The sequence below is a fragment of the Ursus americanus genome, chromosome 21 (genome assembly GCF_024610735.1).
Source record: "Ursus americanus isolate L20-20 chromosome 21, mUrsAme1.1.p, whole genome shotgun sequence".
Lineage (NCBI taxonomy): Eukaryota > Metazoa > Chordata > Mammalia > Carnivora > Ursidae > Ursus > Ursus americanus.
In genome coordinates, this window is record NC_142147.1 from 28,371,552 (window position 1) to 28,389,974 (window position 18,423).

General features: G+C 43.1%; 1 protein-coding gene across 12 annotated transcripts in view; it reads right to left on the reverse strand.

Moving 5' to 3' along the window:
* WDR59 (WD repeat domain 59) overlaps window positions 1-18,423 on the reverse strand; it is an 80,903-nt gene that overhangs the window by 28,841 nt on the left and 33,639 nt on the right. For all 12 annotated transcript variants that reach the window (XM_087870606.1, XM_087870610.1, XM_087870609.1 and 9 more), the window contains 10 exons: window positions 17,088-17,204; window positions 13,291-13,368; window positions 10,958-11,114; window positions 7,412-7,491; window positions 5,936-6,068; window positions 5,675-5,799; window positions 3,584-3,748; window positions 1,082-1,177; window positions 793-949; window positions 246-315 (listed from right to left, as the gene is read on the reverse strand). In XM_087870606.1, the coding sequence (XP_087726732.1) occupies window positions 246-315; window positions 793-949; window positions 1,082-1,177; window positions 3,584-3,748; window positions 5,675-5,799; window positions 5,936-6,068; window positions 7,412-7,491; window positions 10,958-11,114; window positions 13,291-13,368; window positions 17,088-17,204 (1,178 nt within the window). The remainder of the gene's footprint in view (window positions 1-245; window positions 316-792; window positions 950-1,081; window positions 1,178-3,583; window positions 3,749-5,674; window positions 5,800-5,935; window positions 6,069-7,411; window positions 7,492-10,957; window positions 11,115-13,290; window positions 13,369-17,087; window positions 17,205-18,423) is intronic.

Genomic DNA, 18,423 nt, shown 5'->3' on the forward strand with positions numbered 1-18,423 from the left:
TTGCCTTGTTTTGACAACAGCTTTTATCAAACTACTTCTTCTGGTGGTTTGGTAGTAACCGGACCTCCCAAATCTCAGCTTAGTGGCAATTTCATGAACCTCATCTTTCTCGAATAAATCTTAGAGTGGGTATTTACTGAAGAACTAAAACCACTTGTCCAAAGACAAACTCAGTGCTCACTCCCAGATGTCTGCCCACTTATGGCCCCATGAACGCAGCTGACATCTGCATCTCTCAGGCTCACCTTGGAGTAGGTTCTGTCGGAGACACTGCTCGATGCATCGTCATCGGCCTTGTGAAATACACCAGATACCCTGACAAAGGAGACACCACATGTGCACATCAAGGTCAATGAGCTGCACGTGGGAAATCCTAAGGCAGCCCTGGTCAGTCCTGACTGTAGCCATACGTAACAAGGACAAAGGTCAGAATCTCTAGGATCCAGGAGGGTTGGGATGTGTGTGGTGTGGAAAAAATCTTCTCGGGTACCTTATATTTCTTTGCTAGGGGACCCGTCCTGTGTTGAGAATCACAGATCTGAATAAGATTCGCATTCACACTCATCAGAATGAAAGAATAAAAACTCTAATTCAGTTGAACATTCCTAGGATATGTCTACAGAAGCCAATTCAACATCAAACCATTTAACACTACAGCAGTATTCTGAGTTCTCAGGAAACAAAAACAAATGAAAATTTCCTGATTTTTCTGAGATTTCTTTATAGACTATAGGACATTCTGAGCTTCTTGCTCGCAAAATCGAGAATCAGAGAACCCAAAAACAGACCAACCTGCTCCGCAGAACCTGGCCCCCGAGGTCCTAGGGAAGGGAATATTGGCATCCTGGTATGACCCATAGGCTGTGGTCACCCGGGCAAAGGTTGGTAAGGGTGGAGTGACGGAGTTTGGGAGTGCAAAAGGGTTGCTGGAAGTGCTATCTTCTTGGTTCTGAAATTTAAAAATTAACAGAATAAAAACCACAAGCTGTCTTAAAGCTGACTTACAAAATAAGGATACATTTGTTTGGGGAGGAATAAACAAAACCAAACATCAAAGCATAGGTTGGTACAAGAATCCCACCACAAAAGACTCAAGGCAGGAGACGAGCTGGCGCAGGCAGGGCTCCAAACAACTCTGGTTTCGTTTCACTTTTTGCAGGGAAGTGTCTTTCAGGATCTAGAAAAGGCACGAAACACAGTCAAGAATAGCAACATTCCTTCTCCTGATTCACTTTTATTCTTCAAAGCAGTGGGAAGTCGTGAAGACTCAGGGAGACAGGAGCGTGGCTGTGTCTGAGGGCTCCAGTGCGGCATCCTACTTTCCACCTGCTCTGGAGGCTCACGGAGCAGATTCGAGAAGCCCTCTCCTTAGCCAGGGCAGGCGCAGCTGGAGAGGGCACATTTCTTTACTGTGACTTCTACTCCTTTCCTCTCCTTCTAGCTTAACCCCCACCCCCTCATGAAAATCTCAGTATCCTAGAAGTAATACCCAATGCAAGCCAGGGGGGACAGATTTCACTTTGGTAGGAATTACAATGTGTATATATATATATATATTTTTTTGCTTCTGTAAAAATATAAATCCTAACATTTTAAGGCACATGCTATAGACATAAACCGACACAGATACTGAAGACAGGCACGTAAACTGGGCCTGCGTGGTCCAATACAGAAGTCATTACCCACACAGGGCTATACAGCATGTGAAGTGAGGTAAGTCTGAACTGAGATGTGCTGGGGCGCGTCGGTGGCTCAGTCGGCTAAGCGTCTGCCTTCGGCTCAAGTCATGATCTCGGGGGTCCTGGGACTAAGCCCAGCTTCAGGCTCCCTGCGCAGCAGGGAGTCTACTTCTTCCTCTCCCTCTGCTTCACCCCGCTGCTTGTTCTCTCTCTCTCCCTCAAATAAATAAAATCTTAAAAATTAAAAAAAAATAAGAAAGGGCCAGCCTCAGTTGCTAGGCATGCTGAATTGAGATGTGTTGTAAGTGTAAAATTCACACCAAGTGTTGAAGATTTAGCACAAAAAAAAGAATGCAAACTCTCGCAATAATTTTTATATGGTTTACATGTTGAGATGATAATACTTTGCATATATTGGATTAAGTAAAAATATCACTGAAATTAATTTACCTGCCACTTTCAATTTTTTTTTAGTGCGGCTACTAGAAAATTTTAAATTATATGTAGCCTGCATTATATTTTTATCGGACAGCACTGAATTAGACCTTTAAAGATACCTCCCAATCCTATCATTTTTAAAACAAGAGGAAAATCTTTTTTGTATGTGCAAATATGACAATGAAATATTCGAATTCCAAGTACAAACAAAAAAAGAGACTCTCAACTAGAGAGAACAAACAGATGGTTCCCAGAGGGGAGGTGGGTGGGGGGATGGGTGGAACAGGTGATGGGGATTAAGGAGCGCACTTGTCGTGATGAGCACTGAGTAATGTAGAGAATTGCTGAGTCACTATATTGCACTCCTGAAACTCATTTAATATAACACTACATGTTCATTATACTTAGATAAAAAAAAAATTTCCAAGCATAAAATGTACCTTTACTACAAAATCAAAGCAGCATTTCAGAGATCCTTACACCACTTGAAAAATTTCTTGGTTATGTATCTTCCTCCAGGAAGATGGGTCAAGTGTATGTGATACAAACTAGGAAAAGGTGAAGAGCATTTGGGTCATCTTGGTTTGTCAGAACATTTCAGTCACTTCGCTCATGACACTGCTCAAAATGAAAACAAGGTTTACCGTGCCCAGCTCGTGGGGCTTTTTTAATGGAGATTCTGCCCAATTAGCTCTGTGTGAACTGCCAAAGCAAGCTCCTGAGGCTTCAGGAGCAAGAACCAGATCCAGGCTATCCCACCTCCATTCAGGCCCCGCCATCCCTCCAGACACCTCACCTGGGCAGCCAGCCAGCCTCACCTGAGGATCACACCACCTCCTTTCATGGGATGGATTTTTTAAAATTACCTTACATTTTGTTTTCGTTTGTTTTTTAAGTAGGCTCCATGTCCAGCATGGAGCCCAATGCAGGGCTTGAACTCATGACCCTGAGATCAAGACCTGAGCTGAGATCAAGAGTCGAATGCTTAACTGACTGAGCCACTCAGGCACCCTTGTTTTCCGATTATAAAATATCTTTTAGCTTCAGAATACAGCTTGCCTACTGTTTCCAGATAAGTGAAAATGTCCTGCAGGGTTCTTAACCTGGGATTAATGCATAGTTTTAATGAGATCTATGAGCAGATTATATACAATTATAGAACTACAACCATTTACACGCAATATTTCTAAAATTATTTACAACATTTGTGCAAATTTCTCTGGGGAAGGGTCACTTGTTTCCATTAAATGTTCAAAGGGGGTCCACGATCCAAAAACGGTAAGAACCATGTTCTGATGTTTTCTATACACAATGAACTTAACACCGAAGCACATACGCACAGATGACTTTCCAATCTAATCTACTGGCGTTTTCATTCAACTTTACCACTCAACTTAGATGCTGATGCCCGTGAACAGAGGTTTCCTCTTAAAATATAAAGAGAACGTGTGAACACAGACCCCCACCTTTAGCAGCTTCGCTTTCATTGTGGATGTGATGGTGGTGGGGTTGATAAACTGGAAGGAAGGGGCAGCATTGTTGGGGTACTGCGCGGGGAACTTCACCAGCATCTTGACACGGTGGCCACTGCAGTGCACGGACACCGTGCAGCTCCTGTCTGCCGCGTCCATCTGCAGATGACAAAGGGACAACTGCTCAGGAGATGAACCATCAGGCATCACTGGAGGCACATGAATTTATTTATTTATTTTTTTAAGATCTTATTTAGTTATTTGTTAGAGAGAGAAAGAGAGCACAAGCAGGGAGAGCTGCAGGCAGAGAGAGCCCAATGCGGGACTCAATTCCCGGACCCCAGGATCATGACCTGAGCTGAAGGCAGACGCTTAATCGATTGAACCACCCAGACACCCCGGATGCAAATGATTTTAAACAAGCTAACCGTGAGCTCCAGGTTCGTGGGACCTGGGTGATGGGAGACTTTCCAGAGACAAATGAATTTGGAAGATTTAGACAACTCATGCTCAAGACATATTTTTAATTTTAGCACTGATTTAATAAGTTCAAAGTATTTTGACTTAAAAAAGCTTCATCCTAAAGCTGTGAGGTAGACTAAAACTTGTTATATTTATTTTGAGATGAGAAAATAAAGCAGGAAGAAATGAAATACCAGACTCGAGTTAAAAAGCACTCCTGGGAAAATCCATGGAGACAGAAAGCAGATTAGTGGGTGTCAGGGGCAGGGTGGGGGGGCAACGGGACGTGACTGCAAATGGGTATAGGATTTTTTAGGGATGATGAAATGATGAAAATGCTTTGGAATTAGGGATGATGGTGGCATAGCCTTGTGACTATACTACGAACCACCAAACTGTACACTTCAGAAGGGTAAATTTTAGGGTACGTGAGTTATATTTCAATACTTTTAAAAAAAGCACTCCTGGAAAAGGAATCAAGATCTCCTTCTTAAACTAGAATCACTTGGCTATCCACACCGTCCTCAACTGTTCTCAAGAAAGGGGGTATGATCTGAACTGATACAGATACCCAATTAATCAAAGAATCCTTTCTCTCTCTTGATTTCTCACGCTGCCAACCAGAGAAGGCAGCTGGAGTAAAGCGAAAAAAGGCACACATGCAGGAAATCTGGAGACAGATCCAAATATTATCTCTTCCACCAAATAGCTGCTGACTTCAGATAAGTCATTACATCTCTTAGTGGTGGTTTCTTCTTCTGTAAAGTAGGGAGAAAAGCATATATTGCAGAGTTGTTTTAAAGGCCAAAGGAAGGGTGCCTGGTTGGCTCAGCCGGTTAAGTGTCCGACTCTTGATTTCAGCTCAGGTCATGATCTCAGGATTGTGAGATGGAGCCCCATATTGGGCTACGTGCTGGGCCTGGAGCCTGCTTGGGATTCTCTCTCTCCCTCTGCCTCCCCCACCAGAAAGGCCAAAGGAGATAATTATGCACATGCACATATCCATGCCTACCGTTAGTTCAATCTGGGCAAAAAAGAAACGAATCAAGCTTCAAAACTCCTTCACAGACTCAATTCTTTGAAGGAAATCATTTCAATACCTCCCCAAAAGGAAGACAGTAAACCTTTTCATGTGTTAAATGAACAAAGAAGTTTGGTGACCTTCTTACTATGAATCTGAGTCATTAAGGAAATGACCAGCTTTAAGGGAAGACAGTAGAGCAGAGCACAAAGAACCTTGGGAGGTCAGGAGGTTTGGCTTCCAAACTCAGCTCTGCCATTAACTATACCAGTAACCTTTGCCAAATCACTAAGCCTTCCTGGCTCTAAGTAACTTCACACATGGTAGAACGAGGTGTTAGAGCAGCTAAGAGGACTTCAAAACACATGAGCATCAGTTTATTCCTTGGTTCATCTTACGAGAAAATACTATCGTGAGACTATAATTTGCATTTGGAAAACATCTATTTCTCTAGAAAACCTAGAAAATAAAAAAGCAAGCAGAGAGATTCCCTTGTTAGAGTAGCAAAGCTCTTTGCTAGCTGAAATCAGAGCTCAAAGAGCCCCGTCTCCCACCGACTGCCATCAGCAAGTAGGAGAACAAGGCTGTAAACCAGTGAGCACCTCCACGTTGACGTTCCGGATCTGCACGTTGATGAGGGAGAACTCCTGCTGCAGAGTCTGAGGCAGCCCCGGCTGCTCCGATTTCTTCTCTTCCAGGACACTGCTCGGGGGGTCTTCCTTTAAGACTAGCAGGAGAGAGAGGTTCTTCAGTTGTTGGAAAACATTTTTGAAAATGGGCCTGAGAGCAGTTCTAGGGTATCTGCTGTAACTCTGAGATGCACACAGGGGCACCTCACCTGAAACACCCGTTTGCCCGGTTACCTTCTTCCTCCCCATGGCTCGAGTTGTGCTGGTGATCTGTATCTTGAGTGTGAAGGGTCTTCTCTGGTTCCGGCAGAAGAGAAATGCTCTCAATGAACTCATCCACGCCATCTAATATGTCATTTGCACAAAGCTGCAACAAAGGGTAGAAGATCTAGGTCTATAGAAGTCAGTGGAAATGATCGCCGTGTCTGGTTGGGGTTCTGACTTAAAAATGGGAACCACAAAGGCTAAAGATGTCGACCAAAAACCGATACAATCAAAATAGGTTTTACCCACCACCAAATCTCCCTGGTTAAATACATAGGAGAAGAGACTTTTATCTACCCTGGAAATTTCTCATCCTGTTCATAGTTTATGGAAGCCTCAGAAAACATTATTTTAAATTCCAAGCCTTTATGGAGTTGTTCAGTTAACCCAAGACCAAAAATGAACAAATAGCACTTTCTGGAAAAAATGTATTTGAAAGGCAATAAGGTGATAATACTTGACCAAAATGCTCAAGAGTGATTTTGTACTGAGCAGTGTTGCAAAATGTTTTTTAAGATTGGATGATTGATTGACTGACTGCTTTTTAAGTAATCTCTACAGCCAACGTGGGGCTCGAACACACAATCCTAAGATCAAGAGTTGCATGTTCTCTGGGGCACCTGGGTGGCTCAGTCTGTTGAGTGTCTGACTCTTGGTCTCGGCTCAGGTCATGATCTCGGGATTGTGAGACTGAGGCTCATGTCTCTCTAATTAATTAATTTTTTAAAAATCTTTTTAAAAAAGAGAGAGAGTTGCATGCTCTTGTTCCCAGGTTTTGGCACCAAAAAAAAAAAAAAAAAAAAAAAAAGGAGCTGCTCTACCAACTGAGCCAGCCAGGCACCCCACAGTGTTGTAAATTTTACCCAGCATTTTCTATTCACCCTCTACAGAGCACTGTGGGGGAGGCTGCACAAGGAGGCACGGTTCCTGCCTTTAAGGAATGTCGCCACTGAATGGAAGAACCGTGTTGAGGCGGAGCACAGCAAGGGCCACAGCAAGGTACCAACCACTGTGGTTCATATAAGAAACAGGTATCATTTGTGGGGCAAAAATTGAAAAGGGCTTCATAGGACAGGTGGTGTCGCTGATGGATGTAAAGGGCTCTGAACACTGCAGAGCGTAAGGTTAGACGTCCTAGTTCATTTAGAAGAAGAGAAAGAAATGAAGCCCACAGGCCATCTGCTCAGTAGGCTACCCACACGCTCATACCGGGACAAGAGAAAAGGCAGTCAGAGGCTTTTCACGCTTAAAAGTGCCCAATACTGAAGTTGGCTCTTGAAGACCTCAAAGCCTCAGTGTGGTCTACACAAGCCACTCGGCCAACCAGCAAGTATTATCACATGTCCACCACGTACCCTCTGACTTCCCCAAATACTAATCTCCTATTTTTTTTTAAAGTTTCTAGCGTACCCAGTTACATTCCTCCACACAGCACCGCATACATACCCTCTGCATCTGGGAATCCACCCGCCACATTCTCAAGGTCTGATCCCGTGACCACGTAACCAGCTGGTAGTCCTTGGACCCTAGAAATCACCAAATAAGAATCCTGGATTTTTTTTTTTTAATTCAACATCGATTTTGCCACAGGTTGCAATGGAGTGAGATTCCTTCATCCATCCAACAAATACTTGGTGACCACCTCCTGGACGTCCGGCACTGTTCTAAGTACTGGGACAAGCGTGAATACTACAGTCTCTGTCTTTATAGATCTCACAATCCAGGGGTAGCACCAGACAAATGGATAAATACATAATAAAAAATACATAAAAAATACATAATAAAAATATCTGGTAGTGACAGTGTTATTAAAAAAAAGAAAGGAAAGAAAGAAAGAAAAAAAAAACCAACACCCAGGATAAGAGAACGAATGGCGGAGCTATTTTTAGACAGGCCTCCCTGAGGAAGTCACATTTGAGCAGAAACTTAAATGAAGTGAAATAATATCTGGCAGCTCAGCAGGTGAAGAGGGATGCTGGGATTTAACGTCACATTGAACTTTCGCCTCCACAAATGTTCCTCCTTTTATATGCTCCAGAGGAGCTGAGCATGAATATGATTTCTGTGAAACGAACTGCCTTAAATGCATAACGACACCTTACCATTTAAAAGAATTTTTTGATAAAGAGATGCATCTCTTTATAAAATGGATAATCAATCTTGAATGTTCTTAATTGACTGAGTTATGATTTTCACATATCAGGTCTGGTCAGAGGGAAACAATTCTAAAATCGTTTAGGGAGCTTTATGAAAGATCAAGGCATTTCAGAGTAATTAGGTCGTATCTAGAATCTCCTTTATGGCCATCCTTTGAGAGCAAAGAATTTAGAGGAGTTTATAATTTAATTCCATCCAATTCCTTCATTTTACAGATGGGAAAATGGAGGCAGCAGAGAACATGATGTGTCCAAGTTAAAAGGGTGGGTGAGGGGCAGAAGTTCCTTCTCTGTGTCACTGCCCTCAATCGGGCCTTCGCTCCTCAGTGTGTTACTGTATCCTTGTGTGTGCCTAACGGGACACAAGTCTTCTGAACGGCTGCCTGCCAGGAGTCCCCCTCGACCCCGTACAGACTCATATTCACGTCAGCAATTGTCTGCCTCCACATCTGGCTTCTTTTCGTGACCCTGACTGTGGAGAAAAGTTACCCCTAATTCCGTTCTAATCCCAACCCCTTCACTAGTGCCTTCACCCCCATTCCCTCTCACTCTCACAGGGCCCTTGCTTTCCCACGTACCCCCTCTCTTGCACCCTCTCCTTGCCCTCAGAGAGAGGGGCAGCAGCTTTAAGATCAACTTAGTCTACTCCTTGCTTGTGAAGGCAACTTCATTCACAAAACCAGGTCCTGCTGCCTCTGTTCAAGTTGCCTTACAATCTGGCTTCTATCCTCAATCTGCTTCTGGAACTCGTCTCTTAATAATCACATAGCTTCCTATTTGTACAAGTAAGTGCTCTTCTCTTATTCTGCACGTTGATCCTTCAGCAACATCTGAAATCAGTGACTGGCGCTTCCTTCATGAAGCATCCTCTTCCCTTGGCCACGGCATCCCAATTCTCTTGCTAGCTCTCTAAAAGCTCCCACACCGCAGTGAAAACCCAAGTCAAAACCTGAGATAATCCAGTAAAAACTGACTAAGAAAACATGGCAGTAAAATGAAACGGAGCAGCATTGGTTGTAGAAGAAGTAAAATAGAAGAATACATGCGGAAGGATTACATCTACAAAAGGTCCAACCAGCGAGCTGAAATTACTTCGAGGGATGCATCAACAGGTGGCAAAACTATAAAAATAACAACAGAAATCACACTCATAAATGTTAGGACAGCGTTTCCTTCTGGGGAAGAGAAGGGACTATGATCTGGGGCTTAAGCAATGTTCCCTTTCTAGACCACGGTGGTAGTTACATAGATTTTCACTTCAAAATTTGTAAGACTATTCATGTTTCATGCAATTTTCTAGACAGATGATATACTTTACAATAAAAAGGAATTTGAAGAAACACCTGTAACTTGCACTCAAAATCTCACTACTGACTAGATGGTCCCAATTTGCACAATTCACACTACCAGCTTACAGATGACATAGATAACTGAAAACAGGATGCTAAAAACTTTTTGTTTCAAGCCAAAGCTACAGGCCAACCTCTCCCTGCCAGACCATGAGGAAACGACTTCATCTGTTTACTGTTGCAAAGTGCAAGAGAGGAAGTTGAAAGCCAAAGTCATGCATGCAAATTGATGGGATAAAGACCAAGCAGCCTCATGTTTCTAGAAGCGGGGATATTCGGGAAATAAAGATGAGAAAATTAAGAGGATGATCAAAAGAGTCCCTTCAAAAGAGGGTCCCTGGAAAAGAGGCTTGTGAAGGTCACAAATAAGCCGGGATAAGATGAGTGCTCTAGGGGTGCCTGGGTAGCGCAGTCGTTAGGCGGCTTCCTTCGGCTCAGGGCATGATCCTGGCGTTCCAGGATCGAGTCCCACATCGGGCTCCTCCGCTGGGAGCCTGCTTCTTCCTCTCCCACTCCCCCTGCTTGTGTTCCCTCTCTCGCTGGCTGTCTCTCTGTCACATAAATAAATAAAATCTTAAAAAAAAAAAAAAAAAAAGAGTGCTCTAATCCCAGGTCTACCAGAGACCTTTCCTGGGACTCTGACAGGTCACACCATTCCACTGCCTGGCTTTCCTTCTGTAATATGGAAAGACCAAGAAATATACTTCTATTCCATAAAATCTTTAGAGATCATGACAATAAGATCTCAGGAAAAGAGAGGGTGCAACTGAGTTTGCATGGTGAGCTGCTGGAGAAGCTGAAGCCGAGGGCTTCTGACTCCATTACACCTGACCTTGCATTAGTGAGGGCTGGCCAGGTGAAGCTGCAATAACAAACAAATCTCAGTGGCTTAAAGCAAGGACATCTTGTTCACGGGCGCAGCTCCAGCTGGAGTTTTGCCAGTTACGGTGGCAGAAGCAAAGAGTGTGTAATTGCACAATGGCTGCTAATGCTTCAACCCAGAAGAGATTGTATCACTCTGTTCGTGTCTCATGATCAAAGCAAGACATGTGGCCAAACCCATCTTCAAGGAGATGGCAGAGAAAACACCACTATGCATTGTGAAGGGAACTAGGAATACATGGTGGGAGGTGCTGATGATGACCTCCCCAGAGTGGCAAGGAGCAAACTCCAGAATTCTGAGGATTGTGACCCCAGAGTTTTTCAGCCCTAGAGATGATCCAACAGTAAGTCTATCCATCTCTTACAGATCTCTTCCATGTAGGTGAGAAATGACACTGAACCTAAGAGAAGAGACGGAAGCTTGGGAGAGAAGCCACAGCGCCACACCCTTTTACCCATCTACAGTGAACGGTGGCTGTCTCCCTGACTCTCCCGTTCCTCAAGCCCAGCGCTGAGGGGTCTGCGTCCTCCGCACTGGACCACACGGCCAATCCTACTGGAGCTGCTGTGAATAGGGCTCAGAAGGAAATCCGGCTCCCACTCACCCTCCTTCTGTTTCCTCCACTGGAACTCCAGCACCACGTCATCATGCCCCACAAAGGTATGGACTGGGGTGTTTAAGTCAAAGACGTTCCACAAGAGAAGACTATTTTCCCTCCGCAGCTGGGGGACCATCACAGTCACCAATCCATTGCTGAAAGGCTACGGCAGGAAAGGGAAAAGCAGGTGATTATTCCAGGGAGAGTCAGCTAAATCTTGAATTACCAAAGTTGGAAAGCTTTCCTAACTAACATAAATGAGATGATGGAAGGCCCCAACCCACCTGGGGAAATGTTTTCCAAATACCATAAGTTATCCATCACATCTCCTTTTCTTTTGCATTTATTCTACTCTTTCCTTGCGTGGAAAGGACCACAGTGAGTAAAAAATAAAGCTAAGCCAAATACTTGGAGAACTTTAAATTCTAAAATAAGCAAATGGCTCGGATTGCTGCACACCAGAACACAGTGTTTCACATCCAGAACGAGTATGCAAGACACACTGGGGAAAACCCCAGAGCAGCAAACAGTACTCTTGCCATGTGGAAATGCACCAGAAGCATACAGCATCCACACAAAGCATCACCTTCCCACGGCCCCAAAACTGCAGCTATTCGGAGGGAAACCCTCCAATTTCAGGACCGACACGTTCTACTTATTGACACCTAATCTGCTAGGTAGCTAAGGGGTCTATTTGGTAGATAATCAGACTCTGTTCTTGAAGGAATAAACCACAGTCACCTAACAGCACATTTATCTTCACTTTCCCTCCTGACAGCACTCCTGGACTTCTCTGTTTATTTTTTAAAGTAAACATATTAATCGAGAGAAGTATTTCAATTCATAAGAACAATGTCTGATTTCTTGACAAGCGCTCCCAGATGCAAAAGCCACTTAATACCTAAATTATCTTCTATGTTCCACAGCGCCTCAGGGTGACAGCCTAACGCATGAAGGCAGCTTTATTCATCCCTGTGCTCCCTTTCAAGTTGACACCAAAGAAAATGTATTATCTCTGATCAGAAGCTATCAATGTGGCAATGGGAAAACGGCTGAAAGACTAATAGCCTATCCCCTATATCTGTAGCATCTGATGGTTTATAAAGCATTTTCACATACCATTTTTCAAAAGGAAAGGCATATTGTACATGTGCTAAATGCCACTGAATTGCATATTTTAAAATGCTAAATTTTATCATAATAATAAAAAGGAAGGCCTGGTAAAAATTATTATTCATATGCTACAGAGGAGGAAACTATTGCTCAAAAGCATCCAGCAGCTTGCCCAAGGCCACACAAATATTAAATGGCTCATTGCAAATATGGAAACAATCTAAGTGATCTAAGTGTCCATCAATGGATCAACAAAGAAGATAAAACAGATTAAAAAAATAGGTAAAGAAGATGCGTTTTACACACACACACACACACACACACACACACACACACACACACAATGGAATATTATTCAGCCACAAGAAAAAAGGAAATCCCGTCATGTGCCACAACATGTGTGGAGCTGAGGGCATTGTACTAAGTGAAATAAGTCAGAGAGAGACAAATACTGTCTGACATCAGTTACATATGGAATCTAAAAAAGCTGAACTCATAGTAACGGAGAGTAGAATGGTGGTTACCAAGGGCTGATGGGTGGGGAAAATGGGGAGATGTCGGTTAAACTTCCAGTTCGAAGATGAGTGAGTTCTGGGGATCCAACATACAGCATGGTAATGATAGTAAATAATACTGTTTATATTCTTGAAAGTTGCTAAGAGAGTAGATGTTAAATGTTCTCAATCCAAAAGAAATGGTAATTATGTGATGTGACAGAGATATTAGCCAACGCTGTGGTACTAACAGTCTTGCAATATAGCAGCGTATCAAATCAACGGGTGTACACCTTGAACCTATACAATGTTACACGTCAATTACACCTCAATAAATCTTGGGAAAAAATTAAAAGGCACAGATGGACCCAAAACCCAGGTCTTCTGAATCTAAAGCCAGATTTCTTTGCACCACGATCCACTGACCGCAAGCCCTGCAGCCCTCTGGCTCCACCTGCCCCCTTCCCCTGCCATTAATGACCACTGTCCTGTGGTTCCGCCTCCCAATCTATGGTGAGCAGTCCTCACACAGACGCTTCCTCAACATCCCCAGGGCAAGTTTTTAAAATACATAACAGCTTTTATGCTGTCAGGACCGCCTTGGCCTCACACCTCAGCCAAGACAGAAAGAGAGAACTGCCTCACAAAGGAAGTAAGAGAAAACAGCCCTTGGCTCCCATGTCTGGAACACTAAGATGAAGCTCCCAGCAGGAGGTGGGGTGTCCCACTCACAGTGTATCTGGCCTTCCAGACAGGCACCTGGCAAGGGAGAATACTGAGGTATTTCCGAGGCTGGCGGTAATCCCAGAACTGGAAGAAAGAAAACAGGATAATTTGTGAAGTAAATGCCATTAAAAAACTCAGCGATTGAAATAAGGGCAGCCTGCGGTCCCTTCACTCTCTGTCCTCAGTGTGTTCCCGGCAGCCCGCCAACCAGGGGAGCGGAGCAGACACACAGAACCTTTCCCATATATAAACATTACAGGAGAATTTCCCAACTTCCCAAGAACCAGGCCTCGGGGCAGAGCAGCGTCAGCCTGCCTATTAAACAGGCCTGCGGGTGACAGGTCAGAGCGACAAGTTTTCACCCTGCGTCACTTTTACACCACGCAGGGCAAACCACTAAGGACAGCTGATGTGCTGCGTACTTACAGCATTCCAGACAGAGTTCAGAGCTTCAGGGGTTTTATCCCATTTCATCTTTACAACAACCAAATACTGGGTGTCATTCCATTCTTTCTCAAAAGCTAAATTACTAAACAGGCTAACTTGCCCAAGGTCACACAGGAAAGAGGTGGCTGTTTGGACACCAACACACTCACGTACACACTCACCCGCTCCACCACTGACCGTGCGGAACTTGAGGCTGCAGAGCAGAGAGAGGTGAGCTGGACACACTCTGCCTTAGAGACGCCTGCGCTTTCAATGAAGGGACACAACTATACTCAGAGCCCAAGCGTTTGTCATGAAGCAGGAAATGGCAGAGCACCAAAGGTAGGATGACCAAGACTGAAACTCTGAACTATTCCAGTATTCAGAAATTATTTTCAAAAATAGATGACAGTTTGGCTGTTTCTCAACAAGTTAAACGCATAGACCACTGACCCAATGATCCCAACTCCTAACTGTTTGTCCTGCAAAATGGAAAATCTACACGTGAATGTTTATAGCAGCTCTATTCACAATCATCAAAAACTGGAAACAGCCAATCAATATCCCTCAATGGGTCAACAGATAATAAACTGTAGGACATCCATACAGTGGATTACTACTCGCCAACTAAAAGTATATCATCTATTGATTCTTAAAACAACTTGGATGAATCTTGAAGGTACTCTCTTGAGTAAAAGAAGCCAACTCAGAAAGTTACATACTGAATGATTCCATTTAAATGACCCTCTCGAAACTACAGTGATGGAGAACATATCAGTGGCTGCTAGAAATTAGGGGCTGGGGGAGGATGTGGCTTTAAAGGGATTACATGAGGTAATACCTGTTTCTTCTGACACTTTTTGCCAAATTCGGGCACCATATTCAAAATAATAAAATTTAGTTAAAATGTCTTTTCCATCTAAACTGCTTCTGGGTTTCCCCGATGGCTACAGGGAAAACTGCAACTTGCTCCCACAACTTATAAAAGAAGGGAAACTAGAAATCATTAGGTCTGCTTGGCAATTCTCCAGATTTTTAATTAGATCAATACTTCGTGAATGCCTTCCTGTTATCAAGTCTACCAACGTGGAAAAACTAGCAAATAAAGACGTTCAACCTCCCTAAGTTAATTACATACAGGTAAAACATTAATACTATGAATATATTTCAGCAATTGGTTACTTTTCATGTTTATTTACAGACTGTCACAATAACTGTTAACAAAATCAATCCTTAAGAGAAAAAAAAAAGATGTGTTTCCAGATTTAAATATGCTCAACTGGTGAGCATTATAACATATAATTATGGGACAAGTTAGAAGACCGTGGGGATTTGACCAAGTCCTCACTCACTTCATAATCTGATCTTATGCTCAGGGCGACCACTGCCAGTCTTATGAAATGATTATATGCTGCACATGAATGACTTCAGTCTGTTTCAATCTGACAGACTGATCACTATAAGGACCAGAGCAGCCATGCCGCCCTCTCGTCCACAGGTGCTTTCTGTTTTTCTCTTACTTGCCAAAAGGCCCTTGCTACAAGCTACAGATCAGAAAGAAAGGCTTCTGAAGAAATATCAGAAGAGCCTCAGGCAAGAAAGAACCAGGTTCTTGAACAGCCTCGTGGGTATAGGACTCTCAGTAAGGCTGACCTTGGCCCACAGGCAGACACATCTGTCAGGATGTACCAAGGAACTGTGTCTGGATTTCCAGGACTCTTCGTCTAGAAGAAGGCAATGTTTTAAACTAGACTGCTTAACCCAAGATCAGGGAAAAAACAATCATTAAACTGATATGAAGTGATTGTGGTTAATGTTCTATTTTTAAGGGCCATACAAGAAAAATCCTTTTCTTTCTTCTTGATCTAGCTCTAAACCCTAAATTCAACAGTTTCACAGTTTAACAATTTACAAACTCAGGCAAAACATTCATTCAATGGGATCTTGTTCCAGCATACCCCTTCAATTCAGAAAATAAAAATATAATAAAAATATATTACTACAAATTATAAGCTAACCTATTGTCAGGTCAACTTAAGAAAATGATTACGCAGGAAAAAATGACATATTGATCCTGATCTACAAATTATTAAAAATGATGGTTGAATATTACACAAAGTGCATCTAAAACTGCTTCACTTTTTACAATTATGCTATTTATATACATTCAATAAAAACCGTCTTCCTTCCACTAGGATATGGTGGAATAAATTAAATACCATGTGCAAAGTCTCACTTAATTCATAAGCTCAGCCTACATGTAAGGAACAAGGACTGAGTCTCACATGTGGAAACTGGCCTGTTGCCTGCTTCCATACCCGCGGAATCCAGCCTCACAGGTGGTAAAGATGTCACTGAACAGCGGCAAACTTGAGGAAAGAGGAGGAGGGGAACTAGATAGTTTCTGGGTTCTGAACTTGGATGACAAGGTGACAAAAACCCAAACCCAAAACAAACAGACCAAAAAAACCCTCTCTGGCACATAAAAGTAAATGACAACCCTAAAAGACTTAAAAACCTCAAGACAGAATTTAACTTTTTAGGCCTTGTGTTGTGATTCCAGTTTTGCTCACCATACCAAAAAATGACACTGTCTGCGTGCACATGTAAACAAAGCATTACGTTAATGATGCTGAATCACAAAATTGCTAAGCAAACTTCTGTGGTCAAGTCTCTGTCCTTCCAGACAGGGGCCTGACCACAAGGAGGGCCTGTGGAATGAGGCTGGCCCTGTGGCCTGCATCCTTCTAAACGCATCACACCCCACAGTCAGGACCAGAAAAATAAACAACAAGAAATGCTGCGCTCTGAGATAAACCAAAAATGATAGGGTCACGGAAACACACAAACCCTTGAGCATTTCCTGTAAGTTAGAGAGAATCTCTAGTAAAACAACGCTCTCCTTGACTGTGGCGATGCTGCTGACCGAAGATGTCCCAACTTCTGCAGATACAATAATCGTGAGAGAAAACTGCTGGTTTTCCACCCCAGGGAGACTAATCGGAAACTCGGTAACCCTAACAATTTTGTGGGCTTTTTTCCTTTACTGATCTATCTGGTTTGGTTTGGTTTTGTGTTGTTTTTCCCTGAAATCTGACTTCCTGGCAACTACTTGGCAAATAAACTTTTCCCTTCTAAATGGTTTCGTCTCTGACGTCTTTCACAAAGGGAAAGCAAACGCTCTGAACAAATCCCCAGAGCCCCGTCAGAGATACGCTACCCCGTCATTCCTGCTGGCCTACACAGCCGGGCTCGCCCGCCCAGCACCCTAAAGCACACACACTGTGCTTACTGTAGCTCTCTTTCCGAAGGAAGGGCCACTACGAAATCTGATGCCTCCCACACAGCTCCCCCAACTGTCCCCGGGGGTCACTCACCTTGACAGAGTTGTCTTGACTGGAGGTAGCAAGAATGTGCTCAATGTCTGGGTGCCAGTCCAGGCCGTGGATTTTGGAGAGGTGGGCTGCAAGATATTCCACTGCTGTGCTGGGTTTCTACAACAGGATCGGCACTGAGTGTTGTCAATTTATAAAGAACTCCCCGAGTGTCTACCATGTAACAGTCTGCTGGGGGCTGGGTGGGGACGCAAAAACACTACCAGGTACTGTCTCTACCCTCAAGAAACTCCACTTTGTTTTCTTCAAAACAAACAAAACAGAAAAAGACTTTTCCAACCCTCCTTCACGCATGCTCTGTATACGGGCCTGTGAACCTGGTTTCTTCCCGCTCCAGCCCCAGGCGTGGCTTTAATGAAGGATACAGGGTAGTGGGTGCGCCTCCCCTGAGAGGTGCAGTCTGCAATCCCTGCTCCCCTTCCTCACTATCACCCAGGAAGAGGGGCTGGGACATTCAAACAGACCTGACCTTGAGACCGGAAGGAAAACCACCAATCTTAAAGTAATCGAGCACCAAGACCCCCAAAGAGAATGAACACACATCACAGAAGATAACTACACATGATTAATAAGCTTACACGAAACACGCAAACTTAGGAGGAAACCTCAGAAATATACATTCAAGTCAGATTTTATTAAGCTATCAAATTAGAAGTTACTTGTAAATAATACTCAATGTTGGCAAGGCTACATTTGTCACTGCTGGTGTTTATACAAAATAGTACAACCTTTTGGCAAAAAACTTTGACAATTTTTATCAAGCAACTTAAAATTTTCCTTTCTTAAGAGACTATTCCAATTTCACCAAAAGCTTTAGATAACAAAAGATGTTCATCTTGGTGTTATTTGGAACACCAGAAAACTAGAAACAACACAAGTAGTAAATGGGGAATAATTAAATTTTAGAGTCAATTACAGTATAGCTATCCAACATAATGTGATATAGCCACTAAATGTTAGACTTAGGGATTACAGCACAGGAAAAATGCTATTAAATGGGAAAAGTATGCACGACCATGTATGTGATATGATGAACCACGTTTTTTAAAAAGCACAAGAAAAGAAAACAGCAAAATGTTAGCATTTGTCCTGGGTAATAGGCCTATAAATGTTTTTATTTTCTCTTTTACATTTTCTACAAGGAGCATCTGTTACTTCTATAATCAGCATTGGTCTATGAGGTTACAAGCAGTCTTCAGAACCAGCCTCCCTGAGTTCAAATCCCAACAACAAACCAGGCCTCGGTTTGCTCATCTGTAGAATGGGGATAAAAAAATAGTACTTACTTTAAAGGCTAGTTATAGAGAGAGTTCTTAGA